General features: G+C 46.1%; 1 protein-coding gene and 1 long non-coding RNA gene across 2 annotated transcripts in view; one reads left to right on the top strand and one right to left on the bottom strand.

Annotated features, from left to right (window-relative positions):
* LOC132592663 (uncharacterized) overlaps positions 1–27,974 on the top strand; it is a 39,197-nt gene that overhangs the window by 10,639 nt on the left and 584 nt on the right. Inside the window, exons 2-3 of the long non-coding RNA XR_009558201.1 lie at positions 26,921–27,275; positions 27,682–27,745. This is a non-coding gene — a long non-coding RNA (uncharacterized LOC132592663). The remainder of the gene's footprint in view (positions 1–26,920; positions 27,276–27,681; positions 27,746–27,974) is intronic.
* ERV3-1 (endogenous retrovirus group 3 member 1, envelope) lies at positions 17,314–25,552 on the bottom strand. The gene is made up of 2 exons (XM_060279057.1): positions 25,477–25,552; positions 17,314–20,229 (listed from the first exon to the last, which is right to left on the bottom strand). The coding sequence occupies exon 2, from the start codon at positions 19,667–19,669 to the stop codon at positions 17,345–17,347; it is 2,325 nt and encodes a 774-aa protein (XP_060135040.1). The 5' UTR covers positions 19,670–20,229; positions 25,477–25,552; the 3' UTR covers positions 17,314–17,344.

Below are 27,974 nucleotides of genomic sequence, written 5' to 3'. Positions count from 1 at the left end.
GACAGTGCTAAGACATCTGAAGAAGCGTGCATGCACACGAAAGCTCATGCCAATAACAAACTTAGTTGGTCTCTAAGGTGCTACTGGAAGAAATTTTTTTATTTTGTTTCGACTATGTCAGACCAACACGGCTACCTACCTGTAACTCGTGGTAAGACAGCCTGACTTTTAGTCCACGAAGCCCTGAAGAACTTGGGACTTGGTTATATTTAGGACCGCCTTTCCGTTTATACCCCTGCCATGTCTTTGTTCATCAGGTCAGATACCCTTAATACGGCTGCATTATACCCATGTTCACCTTCTCATTTTTTCAAGGGCACAGGAGCAATGTATACCTGACCACAGCAGTATGCCAAGTGACATCAGCTTTCAAAGTTGTTTGTGGGCACCAAGAGTTATCTAGAGCTGGAACTTAATGAAAGTGTTGCAGGTTATTAGTTCAGTTAGACCCCTTCACATAGCACCCAGTTCACGTCGTTCCCTCCCTTCTTTGTTCTGGGAAAGTTCACTCTATTGTCTCTGCTTCCTGCGGTAGTTGGTTAACATTTCCTTTTTTTGAAAGTGAGGAGACTTCTGCAAACCCTCTTGAGCAAACCTTTTCCTCTTAAGAACATAAGAATATCATAGCCTGCGAGATCAGGCCAATGGCTCATCTAGTCCAGCATCCTGTTATAGTGGCCAACGAGATGCTTGTGGGAAACCAGTGAGCAGATGTTTGTGGGAAACCCTGGTTTCCAGCAGCTGGTTTTTCGAAGCATTGCTGCCTCCAGCTGTGGAGGTGGTAGAGCATAGCCATCATGGCGGGTAGCCCTTTTCATGAATCAGTCTAATTCTCTTTTAAAGGCATCCACGTTGGCCTCCATCCTTGCCTCCTGGGGGAGCAAGTTCCCTAATTTGACTATGCGCTGCATGAATAAACACTTTCTCTTACCTGTCCTATATCTTCCAGCATTCAGCTTCATTGGAGTTCTAGTGTTATGAGAGAGGGAGAAAAAGCTCTTCTCTACCCACCTTCTCCATGCCATGAGTAATTTTAGAAACTTCTATCATGTCGCCTCTTACTCACCTTTCTCACCCGGACATAACAACCTTTCTTCATAGGGGAGTTGCGCCATTGCCTTGATAATTTTGGTGGCCCTTTCCTCAACCCTTTCTAACTCTGCAATACCCTCTTTGAGGTGAGGCTACCAGAAATGTCTTGAGACACTCCTCTTTTCTTTGTAGGTATTAGCTCCGCTGTATCACTAACTGCCCTTCCTACCCAATACCAGTAACACCCTTTTGCTTTTTCTTCCTGTTCCATCACAGATATTATTTCCTAAGATTAAAGTGTGTGTCCATGCATCCAACTTCATTTAATTTCTTTTTCAGTTTACCTCTCTGCTCTTTTCTCCTTCCCCATAATGCACCAGGCGTCTGCTCAGCCCGGCTCCCGCTCTTTCTCAGCGCAGATGAGCCCTTTCTCCTCTTGAGTTTGTGAGCCTGTCCTCTGTCGTCCCCTTCTCCTTGTGCCCTCAATCTTTCCCAACATCAGGGTCTTTTCCAGGGAGTCTTCTCTTCTCATGAGGTGGCCAAAGTATTGGAGCCTCAGCTTCACGATCTGTCCTTCCAGTGAGCACTCAGGGCTGATTTCCTTAAGAATGGATAGGTTTGATCTTCTTGCAGTCCATGGGACTCTCAAGAGTCTCCTCCAGCACCATAATTCAAAAGCATCCATTCTTCAGCGATCAGCCTTCTTTATGGTCCAGCTCTCACTTCCATACATCACCACTGGGAAAACCATAGCTTTAACTATACGGACCTTTGTCAACAAGGTGATGTCTCTGCTTTTTAAGATGCTGTCTAGGTTTGTCATTGCTTTTCTCCCAAGAAGCAGGTGTCTTTTAATTTCATGACTTCTATCACCATCTGCAGTGATCATGGAACCCAAGAAAAGAGTGTTTGTGATGACCAGCTTGTTCTCTTGACAGAACTCTATTAGCCTTTGCCCTGCTTCGTTTTGAACTCCAAGGCCAAACTTGCCAGTTGTTCATTTTATCTCTTGATTCCCTACTTTAGCATTCCAATCCCCTGTAATGAGAAGAACATCCTTCTTCGGTGTCATTTCTAGAAGGTGTTGTAAGTATTCATAGAATTGGTCAATTTCACTTTCTTCAGCACCGGTAGTTGGTGCATAAACTTGAATTACTGTGATGTTAAAAGGTCTGCCTTGGATTTGTATCAAGATCATTCTATCATTTTATGATATTGCATCCCAGTACAGCTTTCGCCACTCTTTTGTTGGCTATGATGCCCAGGATGTCAATATTTATTCTTGCCATCTTATTTTTGACCACATCCAGCTTACCAAGGTTCATGGTTCTTACATTCCAGGTTCCTGTGAAATATTTGTCTTTACAGCATTGGACTTTCCTTTCGCTTCCAGGCATATCCGCAACTGAGTGACCTTTCGGCTTTGGCCCAGCCACTTCATCAGCTCTGAATCTACTTGTACTTGTCCTCCGCTCTTCCTCAGTAGCATGTTGGACGCCTTCCAACCTGTGGGGCTCATCTTCCAGCGTCATAACTTTTATATGCCTGTTGTCTTTGTCCATGGAGTTTTCTTGGCAGGAATACTGGAGTGGCTTGCCAGTTCCTTCTCCAGGTGTATCGTGTTTAGTCAAAACTCTCCACTATGACCTGTCCATCTTGGGTGGCCCTGCACGGCATAGCTCATAGCTTATCTGAGTTATTCAAGCCCCTTCGCCACGACATGGCAGTGATCCATGAAGGAGAGTTAGGAAACTTTAGCTAAGTTTACCCTAAAGGTAAAGGGGCCCCTGACCATCAGGTCCAGTTGTGTCCAACTCTGGGGTTGCGGCGCTCATCTCGCTCTATAGGCCGAGGGAGCCGGCGTTTGTCCGCAGACAGCTTCCGGGTCATGTGGCTAGCATGACAAAGCTGCTTCTGGCAAACCAGAGCAGCGCAGAGCGGTCCCTATTTATCTACTTGCACTTTGATGTGCTTTCGAACTGCTAGGTGGGCAGGAAGTTTACCCTAATGCTCTTAATTAAGATGTTACAACTAGCTTCTTCTACCTTATTTTGGTGGCTTATCCCCCCCCCCCCAAAAAACCCTTCTCATTCTGCTCTCCACCTAAATGATATCACCTGTTCTACAGAAATTTGCCTGCTGGCTGCATTGCTGAACAGCAGCACCAACTCAGACTGTGTGTGTGTGTGTGTGTACACACATTTCTCTGGACGTGTGAGGCAGCACATAAACTCTGGAGTCTTCTAAGGATGGCCCCTTCAGCCGTCTTTTCTTATGCATCAGGGCTGAAAGGGACTGGCATCTCCTCCTCTAACCTCTGACCTTTGTTTTGTATGGAGTGAATGTAGGGGGTGGGAAACTGGATGAAAGAAACAGGAGTGGTGTGGGTGGGATATAACAAGAGACAAATGGGTAGAGATGAATGAAAAAGGATGGAGCAAACACACACACAAATCTTCACTGGCTGGCTGCTAAGATGCGGTTCATGGTTGTTTACCAGCCTGCCTGTACAAAAGCTAATGCCATTCTAGGCTGCATCAACAGAAGCATAGTGCCCTGATCAAGAGAAGTACAGTAATGTTGTTTTTGGCATCTGTCTGTCTTGAGAAACAATGGAGTGTGCCTCTGGGGGTGATATCAAACTGCTGTGTTAGCAGCAGCCAACCACAAGCTACTGAAAGAGCTAGGAAGGTGTTGAATGCAGAGAGAAGCCAGAATGAGGGCTGGAGTCAGTCAGTGACAGGTATAGGGGGCATCGTGGAAGGGAGAGGGGAGAAGCTGAAAGAGAACAGGAAGCAGGTGAGTGAGAAAGGATGGTGCCCCAGGATTGTGTGAAGAGGATTGACATGGCGAGTGATGCAGGAGGCAGAGACTGCAGGAACATTGACTGCTGCCCTGCCATCCTGAATAGGAAGCCCACTGGGACACATGACAACACATCCAGTTTCAAATACCTGTATCTAAAGCAGTCAAAGAGTTTGGAGGGAGAGGGTGAAGTGGACCTGGCCCCAAGTCTGCATTGTTTTCCTCTTGCGCAATAAATCCATACTGTGTTAGAGTCCCCAAAACTTCAAATTGTCCTCTTCATTGTGGGACATTATCAATAACAAACCCTACGATGTCAAAACCAAGGCGTGACCAGTCCAAGTACAACTGGTATTTAAAAATAATAACTAAAATTCTTTAAGCCCTGCATTCTGCATTGTCTAAGGCCAACAGCCCCTTCGTGGAGCTGTTCCCTTGAGAGAGGCATGGAAGGGCTAATTGGCAGAGATCCTCAATACATCTTAAATTATATCATAATGAACGATGGAAGACAAAAAATACAACTTCCCCTCTGGAATCTTTGCCAGCCCCCATGTTGGTGTTCAACCTGATATGGCACACAGTCGTGTCACATGAATGATGGGATGCAGCCTGTCAGGGGTAGTGAACTCTGACCTTCCTCAAAATAGTGTTTCTATTTCTTTCCGCTGGTTGGCATTGCAGTTTTCCATCAGGTGTTGCTGGAAAGGCAGCAAGCTTTTGAAAAACTGCCATCACTCTCCACACTCCGTATCAAGTTTTGCTTGTCCAACAGCTGTAGAATAGAACCTACCTCTCTTTCTCTCCATCTGTGTGTGCTTGTGTGCTTGCATGTAACTTTTAAAGCAAAATCCTGGTTTTATTTTGCTTTAAGGTAAAAATAGTTCTGTTTGTTCTGAACAGAATGAAAAAGAAAACATCCTTAGCCCAGATAAAATGTGTAAATATGGCATATCCACAAGTAAAAATAGCAAAATATTAATGCAACAGAATGTGTTGGTGTCAACTAGATACCTGTTAGGCAATGGCAGCCAGAGATTATTTTGTATCACATATAGATAGGCCTCCTGTGATGCTAGCTCAGATCAGCCAGTCACCGCCAGATGTTTACTGCTACCACCCCCACCACAAAATGTCTTACCACATAACAATGAAGATGTCATGCAGACAGCCACACAGTGATAGCACACAGCCAAGGATAAATGGAATGTACATCTGGATATATTGATTTTGGAAGGTCTTTGTAAGTAAACGGGAGGTCTAGTGGGTGGCAACATGAGAACTGGCCTTTTCAGTGGTGGCCCCCCAATTGTGGAATGCTTTCCCCATGGAGGTTCACCTGGCGCCACCATTACATATTTCTAGGAGCCAGGCAAAAACATTCCTTTTTCGCTTCCGGTCCAGCGCCAGCGCCGTCCGTCGGGGTTTGCCTCAAGCTCCAAGGCAATCCGTCTTCGCAAGGGGGGGGAGAGCAGCGAGAGCGATGCTGCGCCCCAAAGAGCCCCGGGTCGAGCATCCCGGGGATGAAGACAGCTCGGCAGTCCCCCATTTTGGACTCCCCAACTCTCCAGTTGGCTCAGAAAGAGCGCCAGAGTGAGAAGGGTAGAAGTCGTAGGGCCATCTTTGAGCGGCATTGTTACCCTCACGGAGAGAAGCTCCGAAAACGGAGGCGGAGAGCGCTGGATACTTCCAAAGAATAATTCGGGGAAAGACTGTGAGTAAAGGATTCAAAAACAATTTACTGGATTATAATTCGGAAACGGGAGAGAGAGAGAGAATACGGAAGCCATCTCCTCCCACTGGTTGATTTAAGAAACAGTTAATTAAGGAACCCGAAACCGTGACAAGAAGCTTGCTTTAATAAAGATAATCCCAAAGACTTAGAAAAAAAGATTCTCCCCTGGAAGCGGGGTAAAAAGGGAGAGGTACATTGGTGACTAAAATCCCCTGCAATGAGAGAGATTTGAACTGGGAAAGGTCTGTTCTTTCCTTGGAGCCGGCAGCTCTGACAGACCAGCGAGCTTACAGCATTATTATAAAGGAAAAAGAAAAGAGTGCATGGATTTTTTGGATTTTATATATTAAATATTTCTACAGAATTTAAGGTAATAGAACTTTGAGAAATATGGCAGTCAGTTTTGTGAAATGTGGTTGGCGAAATAAGGAGTAACTATTTCCTGACTCTCAAGACAAGTTCTTGACCTTGAAAGGGTCTGAAAATGTCAACAAAAGTACACCCACCTGGGTTCCAGCAAAATGTTTTGAGATACCTGTGGGAACTGAGAATCGGAATGTATCATGAGGAAATACGATTGCAAGAAATGAAGCAACTTTTATAGAGGGAGGACACTAACAATGTAACTGCAGAGGAAGACTGCATAGAAAATGAATTGAATGACAGTGATACTGTAAAAACAAAATGAAGTTCAACAGGAAGGAAAAGAGGAAGATGTTCAACAAGAAGGTCTGGGGATTATCCCTCCCATGCTGGGGGAAGGACAAGAATTTTTTGGATTGATCAAAGTGGTTGAATTTTTTGGAGTTCAGAACACCCACAAGGAAATGGATTTGTAAAGAAGTGGGGAAATCCAGGGGGGGCATAAGGAGGTTTGGATTGCAAAATATTGGGGAAAGGGGGTGGGATGACGGAAGAATGGACAATTTGTTACTTAGGATGGATTAAAAGGACTGAAAACTGGATTGATGACTATGGAACTCGCTGGACTGGAAGGGGTGGGCTGGGGCTAGGGGAAGAGTGGGTATATTAGTAAATTAGCAAATTAAAATTGGGAATGAATAAATGGTTTAAAAGGAATGGAGGTTTTTGGGAGGGAAAGAATTAGGTAAGGGGAAAAAAAGAAAGTTCGATTGGATGCAATTAAGATACGATTTGGAAATGGAAATATTAAATTTAGAATGTGGTAGGATGAGTAATTAAAAAAGGGATAGTATATATAATATAAGGTTCGAAAAAATTGGCAAATAGAATGGGAATATTGAAAAGGATAACCGGGGAAGGGGGGAGGATGGGGAAGCCCTTAAACAATGTATATGTATAATGTATAATGAATGATTATAATAGTTTTTTATTTTTTATTTTTATTTTTTAGGGGGTTGGGGTTTTTTCTTCTTCTTTTTTCCTTTCTTTCTTTTTATTTAGTATAAAGTTAAAAAGTGTATTTGGATAGATAGTTCTTTTTTCCTCGTCATCCTGGAGCTTCCTGGTGGCAGGAGGGGGCTCTGGGGAGGGGGGAGGGGGGAGGGGACAAACCCAATTATAAAATGAACCCCCTTCGACTGCCCACTTTGCATGGGACTCGCTCGTGGCAGGAGGGGGCCCGTGGAGGGTGGGTGAAAGAAGGGGGATAATATGTTATGTATGTTTTGTTTTAATGTGTACAATCAATAAAAATTATTATTTAAAAAACATTCCTTTTTCATCCAGCCTTTTGCTTTTAAATATCTGTGGCATTTTTGAGTGGGTGGGATGTTTTAATCTAGTTTTGACCAAAAAAAAAGGGTTGTCTTTTAGTTGATTTTGTATTTTTAATGCTTGTTTTAATGTATGTATTTGTTTTTTGCTTAAACTATTGTTAAGTTGCTTTGAGTTGCCATGGCAAAAAGCAACTAATAAGCTAAATGGGCGCACTCCATTGTCTCTCAAGACAGATGGAATGCCAACAGCAAATAAACAATTCTCAGAACCCATTGCGGAAATTCAGTGGTGCAACGGGTGCAACTGTAAAAATGACATATAGTTGTAAATTTGGGAGGTTTATCTGGATGTAAGGCCCATCATTATTGGTTGTAAAGCAGGTTTGGCCAGGAGAAGGTTAATGGTACCAGGAGTTCAGCTGGAGATTATCTTGATGGCTGTGGCCACCCTCCTTTGTTAAGGAGATATCTCTTAATGGATGGGCTATTTTGGAAGGAGAGAGACAGTTGAGAGTTGCCTCCTCCCCCCACAGCCCCTCAATTAGACTGGCAGTGCTGGGAAAGATCCAGAGGCCTGACTTCCCTTAAGAATCTGATGGGAGCCGTATCTATTGAAGTTAATGCTGTGAACCTGTATATATGTAGAAGCAAAATCTTAAAATGACATAAACAAAACCTGTCTCCAGTGATTATTCCAAGGAAACCAACCCTGAAACCACTCGGCACTAGGAGGCTGGGGCACACTTGACAACGTAATCTGACCTCTTGTTTGTCTCTGTTTTACCCCACACTCTGAATCCACCTGGCTTCCTAAGGGGCAAAAGTACATAGCTGCCAAGTTTTCCCTTTTCTCGTGAGGAAGCCTATTCAGCATAATGGAAAATCCATTAAAAAAAGGGATAACTTGGCAGCTATGCAAAAGTAGATGTTGTTTCTATTAGTTGACCTTTGTTTCATCTTTGCCTCTATATTCTAAAGCAGGATATGCCACTGCCTCAATTTCACAGGCAAGGGGCTATAAATATACAGTACAGCCAAGTCTTGTGTTAGAATTTTTTAGAGTGAGAGTGAGCGGTGGGCTTACAGACTGTAGATTCCTTACGGCATCTTCTGCAAAGAGAAGGGCCTTTGACCTTCTGCCTTGGATGATGGTTCTGCTGGTGCCATGTAAGATATATCCTACCGGGCTATTGTATCAGCTGGGGCATTTCCTGTGTCTATTCCTTGATTGTACTCCTGTTGTTTTATAAATCAACCAAATGTTTATTTAATTAATCTGAGGAGGAGGGGCTCTTATTTCACCCCATGTTCTACTGCTGTACAATTAATAGCTCATAATTATTGAAATATTACATCTCTGGGAAAGCCTTCTTGAACAAAAGCATTTTCAGTGAGCATATGAACATCATGATGCTGGGCGCAGGGCCGTCTTAAGCATGCCTGGTGCCCTGGTGCGACAGATCCCTCCGGTGCCCCCCCCGCCCCGTTTCCCAGCGCGGCGGGCAGGCAGCTGCCGCGGGCGCAGCTGCTCTGCGCCACCCAGCCTGCCGTAGGGCCGGCCCTGGGCCAGGGGGCGCTGCCCACCCCCTGTTGCAATGCCCCTGCACGCGGCAGAGGCGGCCCCAGGCCCGCGTGCCTCCGGAGAGCGGCCTGAAGTCGCTGAACAGCGGAGGTGCGCCTCGGGCAGCCTCAGCTGCACCTCTCAGCGGGCGCAGCGGCGCCCCTGGTGGCCTGGCACCCTGGTGCCCTGCGCCACTGGGGGCGGGCCTAGAGCCGGCCCTGGCTGGGCGCCTGTCTAATTTCAGCTGGCAACTGATGGAGGAAGGCAGTTGCTGGGCAGCGATATATGGGTGAGGCAGTTCCTTAGCTAATTACTGAGGCCCCCCTATTTTTCAAAAGCCAAGCCATGGACCCCCACTTTTTGAAAATTCTGATAACCATGATAGTTACCTCTGCAAAGCAATTTTTTGAACAAAATGTGGGGTAGCCCCTAATAAGCAAAGGATTTTAGGTATACTAAAAACACACACACAAAAAAACAGGCTAGGGCTGGTTTTCAACACCGTGTTAAATCAGCAGCTAAACATCATGATATTCTGATAAATCACAATGTCTGAAATTGGAGATCAGGTGTGGGGATGATGAGGGAAGAAGCAGCCACGGAGATCAGATGGGGGGGGGGGGAGGAAGCGGAGTCACCTCCACCTCATACCGTAGTTTGAGGAGGAGATGAGGGGGATTGTGGGGTGGCAGCCAGCGAAGATGCAGCCCACTATGGCTGCTGCTGCTTACTTGGTGACCAAGAAGAGCTGTTCCACCTTGAAGTGAGGGTGATCAGGAGCAATATATTGCTGTGTATTGCCGTGTCAAAATCGTTATCGCGTTGTGATTTCAAAACCAATTTTGGCCAATATATCGAAAAACTGCACAGTGCTAAAACAGACCCTAAAATTGTGATATCACCATGGAAATACGATAAAAAAATTAGTGGTGGCGGGGGCAGGCAAGGGAACCACTGCCTTAGGTGACTGTCTGGTGCAAGGAGTCAGAAAGGTCTCTGAAGTTTTGAACTCCCTGGCTTTCAGTAAATGAGCAGACCCAGAGAATCTGCAGAAAGAAGTTGAGACATTTTAAAAGGGAATATTGTGGAACAACATTCCCTGCTACCTGGGCAATTTGCTGACTTTTTGCAGATAATATAATATATGATTAGGGACCCAGGTGGCGCTGTGGGTTAAACCACTGAGCCTAGGGCTTGCTGATCAGAAGGTCGGCGGTTCAAATCCCTGTGACGGGGTGAGCTCCCGTTGCTTGGTCCCTGCTCCTGCCAACCTAGCAGTTCGAAAGCACGTCAAAATGCAAGTAGATAAATAGGAACCGCTACAGCGGGAAGGTAAACGGCGTTTCCGTGTGCTGCTCTGGTTCTCCAGAAGCGGCTTTGTCATGCTGGCCACATGACCTGGAAGCTGTACGCCGGCTCCCACGGCCAATAATGCGAGATGAGCGCGCAACCCCAGAGTCGGTCACGACTGGACCTAATGGTCAGGGGTCCCTTTACCTTTACCTTATAATATATGATTAAAAGTACAGTAATAAAGAGAGAACGAAACAGTTATAAATAATAATATAATAAATAATAATACTTTACTTAATAATCATTGAAAGATATGTCCATATATGGGCATGCTCCCCTACGGACAGAAATAAAACAGAGAGATGACTCAGGAGACCCAGAGGTGTGCTTCCCCTCGTATGTTTTCACAGGCAAGGTTTCCGAAATAGAAACTCAATCGCAAATGGCATATTTAAATTATGGATTGAAGTGTGCCTGTCAGAAGACACAAACTGCGCACCTTCGGCCGTGACTCTTGCAGCGTAGGCATGCATGTGACTTGGCCTGCCCTGCCTGTCTTTGCACTGGCATCTGCAAAAGGGTACCGGCAGGGTCAGATGACACAGCCGCACATTTAAAGGGAAAGCGGGCGATCCGGGAAGGATTAACAACAGAGCAGAAGCCGCCGCAGGGGAAGCGGATGGTGGCTTTGGAAGGGGAAAAGATGCACATTCAGGAAAAAGCAGGAACTGCCATCTTAAACGGTTTGGTTTATATCTGCAAGAAAAGAAAGGCAATTGAAATGTGGGCATGCCTCAGGTTTGGTGTGCAGTTTGCAGAGGGAAGCCTGAGTATCCCTCTAAACTGATGCTGTGCACACCCTCCAACCATCTCAGGATGATGACAGGCACAGGAGGAGCCCTCATCTGCAGCCAAGAAAGAAAAAATAAATAGATTCTAGGGCCCGCCCTAGCCAGATTCTGTTCTCACCCAGCTGCATGCAAAATTCCCATGTAACAGAGGCAATCCTGCCACCAGCTGCATCTGCCAGCATATTTAGGGCATCATTAAGGCTGCTAAAGTGTGATCAGACTTCTCCGGGAAATGTTTATGTGCAAATGTCACCTCTTGTGCAGTTCCTGTTCCTTTCAAAGAGGCTCATGCAAGGGGACTCCCTAATGGATTGGGCCCCATATAAATTAGTGCACTGGGTGCAGTTTGGATTTCTCACCTCTAATCTCTTGGAACAACCCTTCCTGATAATGTCAAAATGTTTTGTTCTCATTATATTTTCTGTTTGAGATTTTTTCCTAGCAATTTTGAAAAACTCAACCTTAATGCCAGACAAGAAGTAGCTGTAGATTCAGACCAAGTATTATGAGTGCAGCTATACCAAACGAGCCATCATGCATGGGACCAGGCAACGCCACTGCACAGCAGCACAGACTCTTAGTTCAGCTCCACTGCAGTCACCTACTGTAATTTATTGTTCAGAAAATCATAACGCATTTTCTGAATCCAGAGATGCTTGAAGACCACCTGCAATTCTGCAGTCAGCACTGAGCAACTGCTATCAGAGAATGCAAATTAAAATTGATTTTCAATATGTGGTTATTGTAAAGGTAAAGGGACCCCTGACCATTAGGTCCAGTCACGACTGACTCTGGAGTTGCGGCGCTCATCTCGCGTTATTGGCTGAGGGAGCCGGCGTACAGCTTCCAGCTTCCAGAATTATGATGCTGGAGGAGACTCTTGAGAGTCCCATGGACTGCAAGAAGATCAAACCTATCCATCCTGAAGGAAATCAGCCCTGAGTGCTCACTGGAAGGACAGATCCTGAAGCTGAGGTTCCAATACTTTGGCCACCTCATGAGAAGAGAAGACTCCTTGGAAAAGACCCTGATGTTGGGAAATATTGAGGGCACAAGGAGAAGGGGACGACAGAGGACGAGATGGTTGGATAGTGTTCTTGAAGCCACCAACATGAGTCTGATCAAACTGCGGGAGGCAGTGGAAGACAGGAGTGCCTGGCGTGCTCTGGTCCATGGGGTCACGAAGAGTAAGTCATGACTGAACGACTAAACAACAAAAACAGAGGTAAAGAGACCCCTGACCATTAGGTCCAGTCGTGACCGACTCTGGGGTTGCGGCGCTCATCTCGTGTTATTGGCCGAGGGAGATGGCGGACAGCTTCCAGGTCATGTGGCCAGCATGACTAAGCCACTTCTGGCGAATCAGAGCAGCGCACGGAAACGCCGTTTACCTTCCCGCCGGAGCGGTACCTATTTATCTACTTGCACTTTGAGGTGCTTTCGAACTGCTAGGTTGGCAGGAGCAGGGACCAAGCAACGGGAGCTCACCCCGTCGCGGGGATTCGAACCGCCGACCTTCTGATTGGCAAGTCCTAGGCTCAGTGGTTTAACCCACAGCGCCACCCGCATCCCTTTGTTGTTATTGTACTAATCAGTTAATGTGCTATTGCTTTCTAATGAGAATGGTCTGGTATCAGAGGACCACCTTACAGTGAATCAGATCAGACCAGTAGTCCATTCGGTTGAGGGTCATCATTTTGAGCCAAACCCTGTTCTGGCAAGCCTCGTAAGCAGGCCTTTACCATGTCATAGGTACCCCTGAGCATGTGCAGAGTGTGCACATGTTTATAAAACACCATATCATTACCAGATGTACACATCCCCAAGAGGTTGGCCAAGACTGGTCAGTACAAATGGCAGTGCCGTTTGTCTTTCAGAATGACAACATTTACAGGTAGCAGAAGTAGTGCAAGAAAGATTTAACAGTGCCTTAAGTGAAAACGGGCTTTCCAGATGTCTGGTTTTGGTTTCACATGGGTAAGAAGCGTGGGAAGGGAGACAAGAAGAAGGCATATAGAAGGTATCCTGAGGGTCATCTAGTCCAACCTCCTGTCATGCAGGAATCTCAGCTAAGCTAAAGCATCCATGACAGTTGGCCACCCAACCTCTGCTTAAAGACCTCCAAGGAAGGAGAGCCCACCACCTCACAATGAGTTTGTTCCACTGTTGAACAGCTCTTACCATAATAAAGTTCTTCCTGATGTTTAGTCGGAATCTCCTTTCTTGTAATATGAAGCCATTGGTTCGGGCCATACCTTCCAGAGCAGGAGAAAATAAGCTTCAATGTGACAGTCCTTGAGATATCGGAAGATAGCTATCATATCTCTTCTCAGTCTCTTCTTTTCCAGGCTAAACATACCCAACTCCCTCAACCGTTCCTCATAAGGCTTCCTTTCCAGACCCTGGATCATCTTGGTCACCCTCCTCTGCACATCTTCCAGCATGTCAATTTCCTTCTTAAATTGTGGTGCCCAGAACATCAAGTGTGGCCTGACCAAGGCAGAATAGAGCAAGACTATTACTCTATATGCTAATTTATTGAGACATGCAATGTACCAAGCCTTTATAATGCATTTCATTTCAGTTGGCATGGAATATCCTTTGACCTCCATTCATGGAAGCTGCCCATTGTACGTAGGCAAATTTGCAATGAGCCTTCTACCTTTTCCCTCATCCATTCTCAAGATGGAAATTAATGCTGGGACATTTCCTTCAGGGTGACCTAGTTTTAATTCTCTCTGCATTGCTTCCGGATGATCTTCCTGGAGCTTCTTTTCTATTGGGAGAAGGTCGAATCAAAACACACCATTTGGGACAGGCAATATAAAATCCTACTGTTTACAAATCTATAGGTTATTATCCATGTCCAATTTCCATCTGTGGCATTTTGACGGAAAGGGGAAACTACCTCTTTCCCATGACTCTTGTTGATGTCATCGGTTTAATGGAAACTCCTGTGTGGCCCTCCCTTAATCTGACCTCCACAGCTGTTGCAAAGCACATTGAATTTTCCTCCAGGAAGAGAAGGTGTCTGTGTCACTGGGTGTTCATAGGTGGCCCAAGACTCTTGCCCTGGGGTGGTTGTTCTTTTTGGAGGGGAGTGTGGTTGCTATTTATTTTAGGTCTTGTTGTGATTTGTGTGCAAATTCTTCAGTTTTGCTTGTGTGTTAATGTTTGATTTATTGCTTATGACTACTTTTGCTATGTTGTAGTTATGGGTTCTCTTTCATGTTGTAGGCTGCCTTGAGCATGGTTTGAACAGTGGAAAGGCAACGTAGAAATAAATTTATGTATGCATGTACCGGTATGTATGTAGGGACGCGGGTGGCGCTGAACCTAGGGCTTACCGATCAGAAGGTCGGCGGTTTGAATCCCCGCGACGGGGTGAGCTCCCGTTGCTCGGTCCCAGCTCCTGCCAACCTAGCAGTTCAAAAGCACGTCAAAGTGTACGTAGATAAATAAATGGCGTTTCCGTGCGCTGCTCTGGTTCGCCAGAGGCGGCTTTGTCATGCTGGCCACATGACCTGGAAGCTGTACGCCGGCTCCCTCGGCCTATAGAGCGAGATTAGTGCTGCAACCCCAGAGTCGGTCACGACTGGACCCTTTACCTTTATGTATGTATGCATGCATGCATTTTGCTGTCTGAGACACAATGGGGCCCCCTTGTCAAGTTGCAAAATACCCCCAAACATGCATGGAACTGGCTCTAAGAAGATATTTTTCATTTAAGACATGGGCCTCCCAGAGAGAGAATGTTAAATTGTGCAACAAGGAATTCTTGTGCCAATGGAACATTCTGGGTACCATTACTGTTGAATAAAACCTGTAGGGTTTATTCTCCCCCCCCCTCAATCTCTCTTTCTTGCCCAGTATTGTGAGGTTTGTACTGTAAATATTAAAACAAAAACTAAGAGAGATCAGCTGACATGAGAGCCTTTTATTCCATCATTGTACTTTGAAAATGTAACAACAGACTTGCAAACAACTCTACACAATTAAACAGTAAATTTTATGCTCACCTCTGAAAGGCACCCAGCTTTGATAGTTTATTTAAACAAAGAAATCTGCTCTCTTTGCCCAACTCTGTGAGAATAAAGAGCCCTCTGGCAAGCACCTTTTCTTTTGGTGTGCAAACAGCCTCCAGCAGATAGAGGGAAAAGAAGTATTTTCTCAGGAGATAATATGATAGCAGGGCTCAGAAAGGAATGGGGACAGGGATGGGAGGCCAGCAACTGCCCTGAGGTCTGGTCCTGGGGGTTCCCTCTGTGTGAGAATGTCTTTTATATCTTTTAAGTATATGCACATGCACTGCACTGTCTCCTATATGCAAACATTCTGCACTCTCTCACTCGTGTTAGACCTTGTGCACCTGATATGTGCATGTAATTGTTACCTTGCTAAACATTAGCAAGTAGCAGGTTGGAAAAGACAGCCATTTTTTTGCTATGGAAGGCAGCAACTAATGTAGCACCACTAGGACCTGTTCATATAAGAAAGATTTGCTCTTTTGTGTGCATCCTATTGCATGCAGTGGGGCAATTGTGTCTCCCAAACTCTTTATTTTCAGGTAGGTGATTAATTCAGGAAAATGATACAGTTGGGGAAATGATGTGACAGAAAATGTGCTTTTTCGCACCCCAGACCTTTGTGACAACGGAGTCTGGTGCAAGGTAGAAATCATACCCCATCCCCCCCCCCCAAGTTGTAACCTATTTTAAGGGGAATGCAATCAGGAAAATGTGAGAGAGGACAAAGTCATCTTGCACCAGAAATCTTGGTATGTCAAGCGTCATATTAATGTTGCTAAAATCATCAAAGAGTGTGCTTCATGCCGCCCTCTGGTTAGGCCCGCATAAGGCACCACTGCTGGGTTCTCAAATACTTCCCAACAAAAAAACCCCATTGTATTCACTGATTTTACACTATGTCTTATTTCACGGGGTTTGTATTGTGGACCCTGTGCCTGGTGCCATTTCAGTCAGAGCTCTGCAAACACCTTTTAAAGTGGTGGGGTGGGGGTTAATATCTGCATCCTATGACACACAGGAAATGTATGCAGGCCGTTTTCATTTGTGAATGGCTGCAGATGTTAGTGAAAGAAGGAGTCTTATGTAGAAAGGGGTTGGGTGAAGAACAAATGTTGCATGTTGCCAAGTGAGCCTGAGAGCATGAGGAAAGGAAGGAAAGAACCAAAAGGTTATTTTACAACTATACCCTGGTGGGCCTTGCAGAGACCTCACTTTAGTTTTGCACCAGGACTTTGCTTCCTGTTAACATCTGCCAAATCATTCACCACAGTTTCCTCCTCCTTCAAGCTATATTTTCAGTTCTTGCAGTCGTTTAAAAACAGAAAGCAAGATGCCCATGTCCATGTTTCCATCAAGGTCTCTTCCCACCGACAGAAGAAGCTCTTGCATTTTCAGCTCCTTCCTCCAGTTCTTCAAAAACACACATGAGTAATTCCCGTCGTTTGTCAACTTCCGGGAATCGCTTCCACCTCCAGGCTTTCCCTCTTTTTTTCCAGCTGTGTATGAGCCTCTCCATCTTGTCCCGAAATAACCCTGTCATTCCTGCCCACATACACAACGCTGCTAGCTAGCGCCTGTCAATCCCACTACAGCCTAGGCCCTCTTGCTCCAGGCGTCTGCTCCTCCCCCAAGATTTCTGCCAGTGCCTCTCTCAACTGATTTCTATAATTTTGGACCTCCCTCAGACTTCTCTGCTATCTTTGGTTTTGGAAACCGCAGCTCTGCAGGTCTTCCTCAGCCCTGAACAGCAATGCCCTGCTAGTACCCGCATCTCGAGAGTTTGAGTGAAATAAATTCAACAATTTTGTCCTTTTTCTCTGTCTGCTGCATTATTAGCACCCTTCCAGCAGCCTCCTTCCTTCTGCTCTCTCCCAGCTGGTGTGGCTTTCGGTGTCAGTGCCCAGCAAACTTGTGCAGAAATGCCACCCTCGGTTTCCAAGGGTTGTTTGTGTGAGAAGTCCCTTACGTGGACTTGCAATCAGACAAAGAGACACCGAAGTAAGTCTTACCAGTTCCTCTTTATTGTAACGCGTTTGCAAAGGCGGGCTCCTCGACCTGGGTGGTACGAAGAGCCAAGAGCAATGTACAGGCATAAGCTTATATCTCTCCCTACTGCTGCCGCCCCTCCCTTCAGAGGCTTGGCTTACAATCTAACTATCAGAGTCAAACACATTTCTATACATTAACCGATCTACACTCCCTATTCTAAAGTTTAACCTTATCAGAGAAGCAGGGGCTATGCTTCCTTATCTCTACTCTAACTTAGCTGACATGGCGCCCTCTAACTTAGCTGACATGGCACCCTGGAATTTTCCACTGAGTTTGAGGCACGTCCTGTTTTAGTCTTTCTCACAATCCCCCCTCTTTTTGTATCTTGTCTCAAACTCACATAATAACTCATGTCCCACTCCGCTTTGATTATCCTCATCCTCCCTGGTGGGAACTGCCGTATACCTCATTGTCATCAAATGTGTATGTACTTTTCTCTCTGCTAATAGAGCCAGTGAATTATTAATAGCTCGGACAAAGATGGGCAATATGCACGGGATCAGGACGCACCCTGCTGCTATTAGTCCAATGAGGGCTACAATTGCCTGTAGTCCTGGTAATTTTGGAAACCAGGTACTGAACATGTCCTTAAAATTGAATCCATCCCACGTTTGGACCGGCACATGAGCTAATTTAACCATTCTATCAGCTATATCCTTTACCACTTTTCCACTATCATCTATTTCTATACAACAATTGGTCAGATTGAATTTTCCACAGACCCCGCCCTCTTTTGCCAATAAATAATCCAGGGCTAATCTATTCTGCATAATATAGGTGCGGCTCTTAGCACTCTCTTTTGCTAACTTTGTCAGGGCGGCTGCAGTGTCATTAGTAATTATCTCTACTACTGCTTGCAGGCGGATTATGCGATTAAGTAGATATATGGGGTCCCTCCCAAAGGAGCCTGCAGTGCCATCATTTGCCCAAGTAGCTGGTCCATAATATTGAATTATCCTTTCCGGGGGCCACTCCGTGTCTAACCAATTTCCTATCTGAATTGCCCGTCTCCTTCGAGGTCCTATCTCATCGTAGACTGGCACCCCTAATCTTGCTTTGGTATGCAAGGGAAGTAGAAAGAAACTGGGTCTCAGCGTTGCCAGGACACACGAGCCTACCCAATCCGGGGGCAGCCGATTATATGCATATTCCCCGCATGCCCAGTAGAATCCTAACGGGGTGGTCCATTCTAGAGTCCTATTTTCTGGGTCCAACAGAAACCCCATCTGTCTTATTTTTCCAAGGGGAGTGGGCCAGGTTTTATTATTATGGCCCCACCAGTTCTTTCCTTCCCATTGTCCCATACAGGGGAGATTCCCTACCTGCGTCCCATTTGATCTTGAAGTCACGTTCCTAACGAAACACTCCATCCCTACCACATTGTTCGATATTTGCCAAATTTCTTTCCCAGGGTGATTATAAGTATAATTATTTTGGGAAAGATATATCTCTGTATAATTCACCTCATGCGCAACCCAAGGCCATTGGTCTCCCATATTGGTCCCCCCACATACAAAGCAATTTTTCACTGTTAATTCCTTTGCAATGGTCTCTGCCAGACTCAAAAACATATTGTGTGCCTTAGGGGGTAAGGGGAGGGCATTTAGATGCTGAATTTCTTCCTCAAAATCTTCAAACACTGTAATAGGCTTCTTAGTGACCTTGGTTGTATGTATTTGGATAACTAAATATCCATAAGGGTCCTTACCTGTCCCATCTATCCCTAAGCCCACATGAATGATTTTTGGTTTAGTGGAGGGCATTTCTTTTGCCCATAAACAAACCGGGTTGCAATGTCCGGCCGAGCAGTCGGTGGAAGCTGCTCCTTGTGTTAAATTGATTCCTTCTGGTCCTTTGTAACTAAGCTGCATTTTAACCCCTTCCGTGTACCAATAATTGTAAGTTCCACTCCCAGCGCCCACGTTTCCTCCTTTAATATGTTTGAAAAGATATTTTCTGTCTTGTAAATAGGATCGTTCCCATCCGTGATTTCCACACCCAATTCCGGCGTTCCCATTTGGTCCTTGGCCTTTGTTTATTGCTAAACAGGCATCAAAGCAGACCATAACCTTCCCGGCTCCCCTTGTGGTGTTATGTGCTATGTATCCCTGCCTGTTTTGGGCTATCTGGAACATGTTTGTTCTTTCCCCGGCTCTATTAGCCGTTCCTCCCTTGTATCCATATACGTATATACTGGACGTTACAGGACCTACTGCAAGGGGCTCATAACACTCTGTCTTATTTCCTTCAACTATGCATCTATAATACTGTGTCTTATTGTGCACACAAGGGTCCAACTGTTGAATACAGTCTGGGGCTACGTTATAGTACATGAGAGTCTGGGTAATCCTGTGGCCTGTCCTAGTGGATTGGATACATTCCATGCATTGGGATTCTGCCTGACCGGGCAGGGTTGCTTGGGTGGGGATGTGTGGAATAGATAGACAGATCAGTGCTAGCACCCCCGGCGGTATCCGGGCACCCCTTCGTCTTCCACATATTCTGTCTTTTTCATGCCAACAAAAGTAAGTGACCATATATATTATTAATGCAGCGCACACCACCCCTACCCACCACCGCCAATGGTTCCAGGGTTCTTCCCACATCTCCGTCATGCTTTTCTTTGGGGTATAAAAGAATAAGCCCTCCTAGGGGACAATGACTCCAATGCTTGTATAACTGTCGGGCTTTCTAGTAATTCACACTGAATTTCTCCTCCTAATTTGACCTTACAATGCTGAATTATAATATCCTCTATGAAAACTATACTACACTCCTCAGTACAATGCACACACAGCACACACCCCTCACAATGAGCACAGCAACAACATTCGAAGAAACAAGCACAGGTGCAGAATATACACATCTGTCTCACAGTCCCGGAGCGTTTTTCTGGATCCCGGTCCCTGATTTGGTGAGTGTCACCTTCAGCGGGTTGTCTGGGCTCGCCGTCGCCGTCCAACTTTCCGGCGGAGCTCTCTTCACCCGGTGGTAGTGGGTCCATCCATGTTCTCTGGTCCGTACTGCTGATTCAGTGGTGAGTAGGACTTGGTATGGGCCCTCCCAGCTCGGGGTGAGTTTCTCCGTTCGCCACGCTTTTATCAGGACCAGGTCTCCAGGTTGGAAGCTGTGCTGTTGCTCCAAAAGTGGGGGCCTCTGTGCTAGTATGCCTTGCCTGTGGAAAGACAGCAAAGACTGGGACAGTGACTGCAGATATTTCCGGGTGTACTGATCCCTGAACTCAATCTGAGGGTTTCCTAGGGGAGCTAGATAGGGGTGGCCCATCATCATTTCAAATGGGGACAGTTCAGTGTCCTTCCGGGGAGCCACCCTCATCCTTAATAAGGCCAGGGGGAGATTCTTTGTCCAGGGCAACCCATTCTCTAGATACAGCTTGATCAAGTGTTTCTTGATTTCTCCATTTGCCCGTTCCACTTTCCCACTACTCTCAGGATGCCAGGGGGTGTGAAAGTTCCATGTGATTCCCACCGCCCTCATCACCTCTTGCATTGCCAATTGGGTGAAATGGGTCCCCCTATCCGAGTCTATTGCTTCCGTTATCCCATAGCGAGGAAGAATGTGCTCCAGGATGGCTTTTCCAACCACTTGGGCCGTGGCTCTGCGGCTGGGAAAGGCCTCAACCCATCCTGTGAGATGATCCTTAAACACCAACAAATACTTTTGCCCCCCTCTTTCTGGCAACTCAGTAAAATCTACTTGTATCCTTTGGAATGGCCATACCGCTAACGGTCGCCCGCCCCTTTCTGTCTTTCTGGTTCGGGCCTTATTAACCTTCTGACATATTAAACATTTCCATGCAATAGCGTGCGCCATGGGCCACATGTCCCTGCTCCAATACAGGGGTTTCACCAGATTAACCATTCCCTCAGTGCCCAGATGGCTCCCCTCATGTATTTTCTCTAGAATATTTAGCATCACCGATTTAGGAAGGACCATCTGTCTCTCTGGGGTTTCCCAATCATTTCCTTTCTTTTCCCACCCCTCCTTTTCCATATATTCCTTTTCCTTTTGAGTAAATACTAAATTTTTCAGGTCCTGCGGATCTATCACCGGAACCTGTAGGACACATTGCCTAATTACTTCGTCTCTGGGCTCTCCCTCAGCTGCTTCTCGCGCTCGGAGGTCAGCCCATGCATTTCCCTGTTCCTCTGGACTATGCCCTTTGGTATGAGCTGAAATATGCACAATCCCTACTTTCCGTGGTCCCGTTAGTGATTCTAGCAACCGTTCCAACAAGGCTACATGCTCAATCTGTTTCCCATCTGCCTTAATAAAACCTCTCTCCCTCCATGTCCTGCCAAAAGTATGAACCACTCCCCATGCGTATCTTGAATCTGTCCATATGGTTACATCCAATCCTTTTGCTAATTCCAGGGCACGAGTCAATGCCATCACTTCACATTTTTGAGCTGACCAAGTGTTGGGGAGCGCCCCGCTTTCTATAGCCTCCCCATCTTCCTTTACCACTGCATATCCTGACCTCCTTCTGCCTTCCCTGACGTAACTGGATCCATCCACAAACCACCTTTCTCCCTCCTTTAACGGCACTTCACTTAGATCTTCCCTTACTTTTGCCATCAATTCTATATTTCTCAGACAGTCATGCTCATCTGGGTCCCATTCCTTCCTTTCTCCCCTGAGAAATTCTGCGGGATTTAGATTCCTGTCTGTTCCAATAGTGATATCTGAGCCGGTTCTCAAAATTCCCTCATATTGTACCAAACGTCTATCCGTCATCCAGGTCGGGGCGGCTCCTGTCATGACCGCCCCGATCTGGTGAGGGCTGTGTACAACCAAGGCTCCCCCAAAAGTCAGTTTTCTGCTCTCTAGGACTAGTTCGGCTGCTGCTGCTACTGCTTGTATGCACGCTGGCCACCCTCTGACCACTGGTTCTAATGTTGTACTCAAATAAGCCACCGGCTGGTATCTTCCTCCCCTTTTCTGAGCTAGCACCCCCACTGCCGTTTGAGATGCCACTGTCACATATAGATGGAAGGGTTGTTGTAAATTGGGCAGGGCCAATGCCGGACTGGCGATTAGGGTCCTCTTAATTTCTTCCCATCTTTCCCTGTCTCCTTCATCCCACAATACTTCCTCTTCCTTCCCAGTCAGCTTCTTATTCAAGAATTGGGTTAATTTTGAATATTGGTCTATCCATAATCTGCAATATCCCAGCAATCCCAACATTCTTCGCACATCAGTCCTAGTTCTCGGGGGTCTCAATTCCATGATACCTCTTACCCTATCTGGATCCAATTGTCTGGTTCCCCCATCCAATATGTGCCCTAAATATTTAACTCTCCTTTCAGTGAACTGCAACTTTTCCCTGGATACCTTGACTCCCAGATCGCCCAGCCAATTCAACAATCGAATGGAATCCAATTTAACCTCCTTTTCCTTTTCCCCAACCAATAATAAATCATCAACATATGACAAGATTTTATTGGGTTTGGTGGGCCTAAATTCCTTCAGCCTTTCCCCCAATGCCTGTCCAAACAACAGAGGACTCTCAGTGTATCCCTGGGGCAAGACTGTCCATCTATATTGTTTCTTTTGACCAGTCTCCACGTCCTCCCACTCGAAAGCAAACAGATCTCGACTCCCTTCATCCAGTGGGCATGCCCAGAAGGCGTCTTTTAAATCAATAACTGTGTACCATCGAGTGGAAGGAGGTATCCTACTTAACAGGGTGTAAGGATCTGGCACTGTGGGAAATCGGGGTATGACTATCCCGTTGATATTCCTCAAATCTTCCACCATCCTAAATTTGCCGTCTTTCTTTTGAACTGCCAGGATCGGGGAGTTAAAAGGTGACATTATGGGCTCTAGGAGCCCCTGACTCAAAAGGGCGTTTACTACTGGTTGCAGACCTATCCTTCCTGCTCTCTTCATAGGATATTGTGGGGTCCAGAGATGAGTAATTCCGGGCTTGACCATAATTTTTATAGGTTCCATATCTATTCTTCCCATAGTTTTCCCATCCACCCACACTTTGGGGTTAATCTGTTCTTCAGTCTCTGTTTGGAGCACATACATTGGTGTCCCTTGTTCTTCATCCATTAATCTAAACCCCAGGGGAACCATTAGATCCCTTCCCAGTAGATTTACTCCTGATTCTGGTATAAACAAAAGGGAACTTTCAACCCCCCATTTTCCTCGGGTGATTCTGCTTGGTTCTAACTGCTGTACTTCAGTTGGTTTCCCACTTACTCCCACAACCTTAATCGTTTTGGATGTTTTACTTACTCCCGGTATATTTACACAGACTGAAGACCGGGCTGCCCCAGAATCCACCAGAAACACAATAGGTTTCTGGGAGGGACCCACAAATAGATTCACCAATGGCTCATTCCGGGTCCCGGGGCCTGAGCCGGAGAGTCCCTATTCATCATACAAACTGTACAATTCAGCCCCCACTTCCCCCATTGTCCTGGTGGTCTGTGGCTGTTCCTGTTTCTGTCTAGGCACATCAGGTATTTGCTCCCGTGGTGTCCTACAATCCCTAGCAAAATGACCTATCCTCTGGCACCGGTAGCACATTATTCCCCCAGGCCTGGGTCCCACTCCCCTAGTTGGGCCATAGGAGCCTCTCCCTCTATATCCTCCTCTGCCCCGATATCCTCCTGTCATCCTCTGTTCCTTATTTTCTGTCCGTTCCTCTGACTTCTTCTCCCCTTCCCCCGCCTTCTGTATGGCTGCTACCATCATCTGACACTTCTGCTTTTGTTTCACAACATCCCTATTTACAAAAACCTGCTGCGCAGTTCTCACTAGTTCACTAATTGTGGCATTTTGCCAATCCATCTTTTGCAGCTTCTTCTGAATATCCGGCCAAGCTTTGGTAACAAACTGCATTTTCAATAAGTTATCAAAGGCTGGCGAATCTGGTCCTACTCCAGAATATTTGGTCAAATGTTCCCTGATCCTTTGTACAAAATCTCCAGGTGACTCTTCTTTGGTCTGATTTACCTCAAACGCTTTAGTGAGATTCGTGCTTTGTGGCACTGCGGTCTTAATTCCTTCTATAATCATTTCTTTTAAATCTCTCATGTGTGTCCTGTGATCATTATTATTAGGGTCCCAATTGGGATCCGCCATTGGATATTTCACATCAGGTGCTACTGCTTGTGCGGGCTGCAGTGCATGTTGCCGGGTTTCCCAGTATGCCATTGCTGCCCTTCTAATCATAGCCCTTTCCTCTGGGGTGAAGAGGTGCCCCAGAATGTACATTAATTCAGTGTAGGTATATAGGTGAGGTCCCATCCACATCTGTAGCAAGCTTGCTACTTCTTGACTATTCTCATGTAATTTTGGTAGAGTTTGCTTAAGTTCCCTCAATTCCGAGGGTTTGATGGGGCTCACTACATATACCATCACTGGATTCCCTGCCGCAGTCAGTCCTCCTGGGGCCTCTCGCAAGGGGTAGTTATGAATCTCTGATGGTTCAGAATTACTCCGTCTCCTATTGCTTCTAGGGGTCCCACCAGGAAGTGGAAAATCTACCACGTCCTGCTTACACCGTTGCAATTCCCGTTGCAATCTTGGATTCCTTAATTTCCTTGTTAATTTATCTATTTGTTCCGTTAAAGGACTTAAGAGATTGTCAATATCATTCTCATAGGGCGGCGCCGTGGCCCCTGCACCTGGGGGAGGCGAGGCAGGAATATCTAGTTGATTGTAATCCGGGGGCTGTCCCCCAGGCAGAGGAGGCGCAGGCGGCTGTGGCACCGGACCTGGCGGCCCGGGAAACGCCGCTGGAGGTGGCAGAGATATCTCCCCTTCATCCGACTCCTGTTCCTTTTCTTTTAAAGGAAATTGTCTCAAGGGTGGCGGATCTGGTCCGAAGAAAGTTATATGGGACCAGAGTTCTATGTATGGTTTTTCCTTATTCTTCTTGAACTTAATTAAATAATATTTCAGCTGTTTTATCCAATATGGGTCGGTTTCTCCGTTGGGGTTCCAGTTAAACTCCCCTTCGGGGCCTATAGGATATTCTGGCCATATTATCCTGCAATAATTTATCATAGTTGCTTTAGATAGTCCCCGGCTGTATGGCTTAATCTCCTTCTCATCCCATTGCAACAAGACTTGTCCTAATGGACTATTGGGGTCTATGGGGTTCTTACTTCCATTCTTCGGGCCCCTTCTACAGGTGCTCTGACCCTTCCCCATTACAGTATTGTTGTCTCTTGTCTCTCACTCTCAGATTCACACGGAATCGCCTGGCCGTTTCCCTCGCGGGCGAACGGAACCGCAAGCTAATCCTCCCGCCGGAGTTCTGGGCCCTCCGGTCCACACCCACGCGTCCGTTTGGAACCTCTCTTTCACACAGAGACGTCACACATATACAACCCTCCTTCTCCCAAGTCTTTCCCTTCTCAGGAAATCACACAATACTCACCCCTTTCAGTCCAGTGCCTCCTTCTCGGTGGCTGGTGAACTGGCAGGCGTCCCTGCAGGGCAAGGCAGTCCCTGACTGCAACGATCCCTGTCCGCTTCCTTTCTCTTACTTCCCTTAGACACACTTAAATCGGTTCTCCGTCGTTCAGCCCTCGGGATCTGTCACCACGGGGTCCGGACAGTGGGTCTCTCCGAAAAGAACGGAGTGCCGGCCGACCCTCTTCCGAGATTCCCGCCGCGCAGACCGTCGAGGGCCCCACGTTGGGCGCCAAAATTGTGAGAAGTCCCTTACGTGGACTTGCAATCAGACAAAGAGACACCGAAGTAAGTCTTACCAGTTCCTCTTTATTGTAACGCGTTTGCAAAGGCGGGCTCCTCGACCTGGGTGGTACGAAGAGCCAAGAGCAATGTACAGGCATAAGCTTATATCTCTCCCTACTGCTGCCGCCCCTCCCTTCAGAGGCTTGGCTTACAATCTAACTATCAGAGTCAAACACATTTCTATACATTAACCGATCTACACTCCCTATTCTAAAGTTTAACCTTATCAGAGAAGCAGGGGCTATGCTTCCTTATCTCTACTCTAACTTAGCTGACATGGCGCCCTCTAACTTAGCTGACATGGCACCCTGGAATTTTCCACTGAGTTTGAGGCACGTCCTGTTTTAGTCTTTCTCACAATTGCAATTTTAAACAGTAATTAAACTATACCCAGAATAGTTTGGATCAAGGGGTTGCCTATGGAATTCCTGAGAGATTAAGTCCTGTGGGTGTTTATTTCCCTGAAGCTTGCTGTCTCCTCCTTCCCTGGCCTACCCAACAAGAGCCGCAGCTGAGGAACACCCTGGTTTCTGGCCCCAGCAAATTTCCCAGAAGACTAGTTTCAGTGCTACAATCCCAACCAGGTTTTGGATTACACGTGGATCTAGTTTCCTGCTTGGCAGGGGGTTGGACTGGATGGCCCTTGTGGTCTCTTCCAACTCTATGATTCTATGATTCTATTTCACGCAACCAGCAGATGAGATAGTAAACCACTTTCTGGACTTGCACAGCTTCAGACTAACTTCAATAATATGACTAGATACTCCTCTGTAGGTTGCTGGGAGGAAATATAGAAAACTAGATGTAAGAAAGAAAGGCATCTAGCCTTCTTCCTGACATGCTAGTTTTCTGTGTGTGTGGATTTCTGTGTGCAAGTTGAAGCATTCAGTCATGTGATCCCATGCCCCTACGTTCTGAGAAGTAGAAGGAAGAGAATTAGATAACTGCGATCTGTACAATCAAGAAAAGGTCATAGCTTGCCAGTAGAGATTTCTTCATTATCATAGTATGTGTGTGAAATGATGACCAAGTCAGATACACACATCCACTACACACCACAAGAGATAAGCGTATAGCTTATTATGGCATGACTTAAAGGTCTTCCTTTCTGGCTTTGTCCCTAGTTGTCCCTGTTTCCATGACAGCATTGATCAGGAAAAACTGAGCTTGTGGCAAAGATGCTGAATTGGAGCAGCTTCTGAGTTGGAGTGAACAAGGAGGCCTGAAGGACTGAGAAAATGAGACAATAACGTCAGGTCACGTCTCCCTCGTAAGCACCCCTCTCTGGCCGCAGCATTTAGGAAGTGCTGCAACAACGTAATCTCTCTTTTGCTCTGTGGTTTCCTTTCAGCTTCCTAAGAGCTCGAAAGGAAGGAGCAGGACCCTGCCCAGAGGTGGAGAAATGTATACAACCCTAAGTACGCAAAACTATGAAGAGAAAATTATGCAGTTATCAACATAACTTGTTCTGCAAAATATGTGAGTGGTTGTTTTTTTTAAGGATCTGGAATATTGGTTCCAGTTCTCTCAACATCAATACTGAGGCAGGGAGCTATTGTAAATGTTTAAAAAAATGCTAAATTGGACAATTGACACTACCTCAGGCTTTGTGGATCTTTGAAGTGGATCACTGTGGCGCAATCCCTAACAATAAAATTTTTGTCCTCCTACTGCATGCCTTAGAAGCAAAGTCAGAGCTATTTTCAGGAATGCTATTTGGAAAGCTGTTGAATGGGAGGGGAATAATTTTAGACTTTTGAAATTGAGTTTCCGAATGTCGCTGGCTGTGGTATTTCTCTCAAGTGTTCAGAAGCAATCAGTCTGCATAGTCTACAATAATTCTATAGTGTATCTAGAACATTATTGAATGTTTTCTCTCAATCAGTTCCAGCCATTAGGGAGATGAAGGAGGCTTCCTCAGGCAGCAGCTTCTGGTCCAGTTAAAGCCCGTAAGTTTAGTTATTGAATACTTTTATAGCTTGGCTGGGGATTTTATTTTGAATTGCATAGGCCGAAATGCCTTAGCTTGCCTCTGCTAGAGATGAGCTCAAACAAAATATTCCTGCACTGCGGGAGGTTGGATTAGATGTTCCTGGGGTCCCTTCCAACCCTAGAAATCTAGGATTCCCTGCCAGAAAGGAGAATACGATATACAGTATGAATGATGTAGACTGCAGA

This window comes from Zootoca vivipara, chromosome 9, assembly GCF_963506605.1.
Source record: "Zootoca vivipara chromosome 9, rZooViv1.1, whole genome shotgun sequence".
NCBI lineage: Eukaryota > Metazoa > Chordata > Lepidosauria > Squamata > Lacertidae > Zootoca > Zootoca vivipara.
Note: the sequence above shows the minus strand (reverse complement) of the source record. Positions and strands in the feature narration are given on the sequence as shown.

Bases quoted from the DNA above. Each gene is read 5' to 3' on its own strand.
- ERV3-1 (XM_060279057.1), bottom strand. From the start codon at position 19,669: ATGACGGAGATGTGGGAAGAACCCTGGAACCATTGGCGGTGGTGGGTA.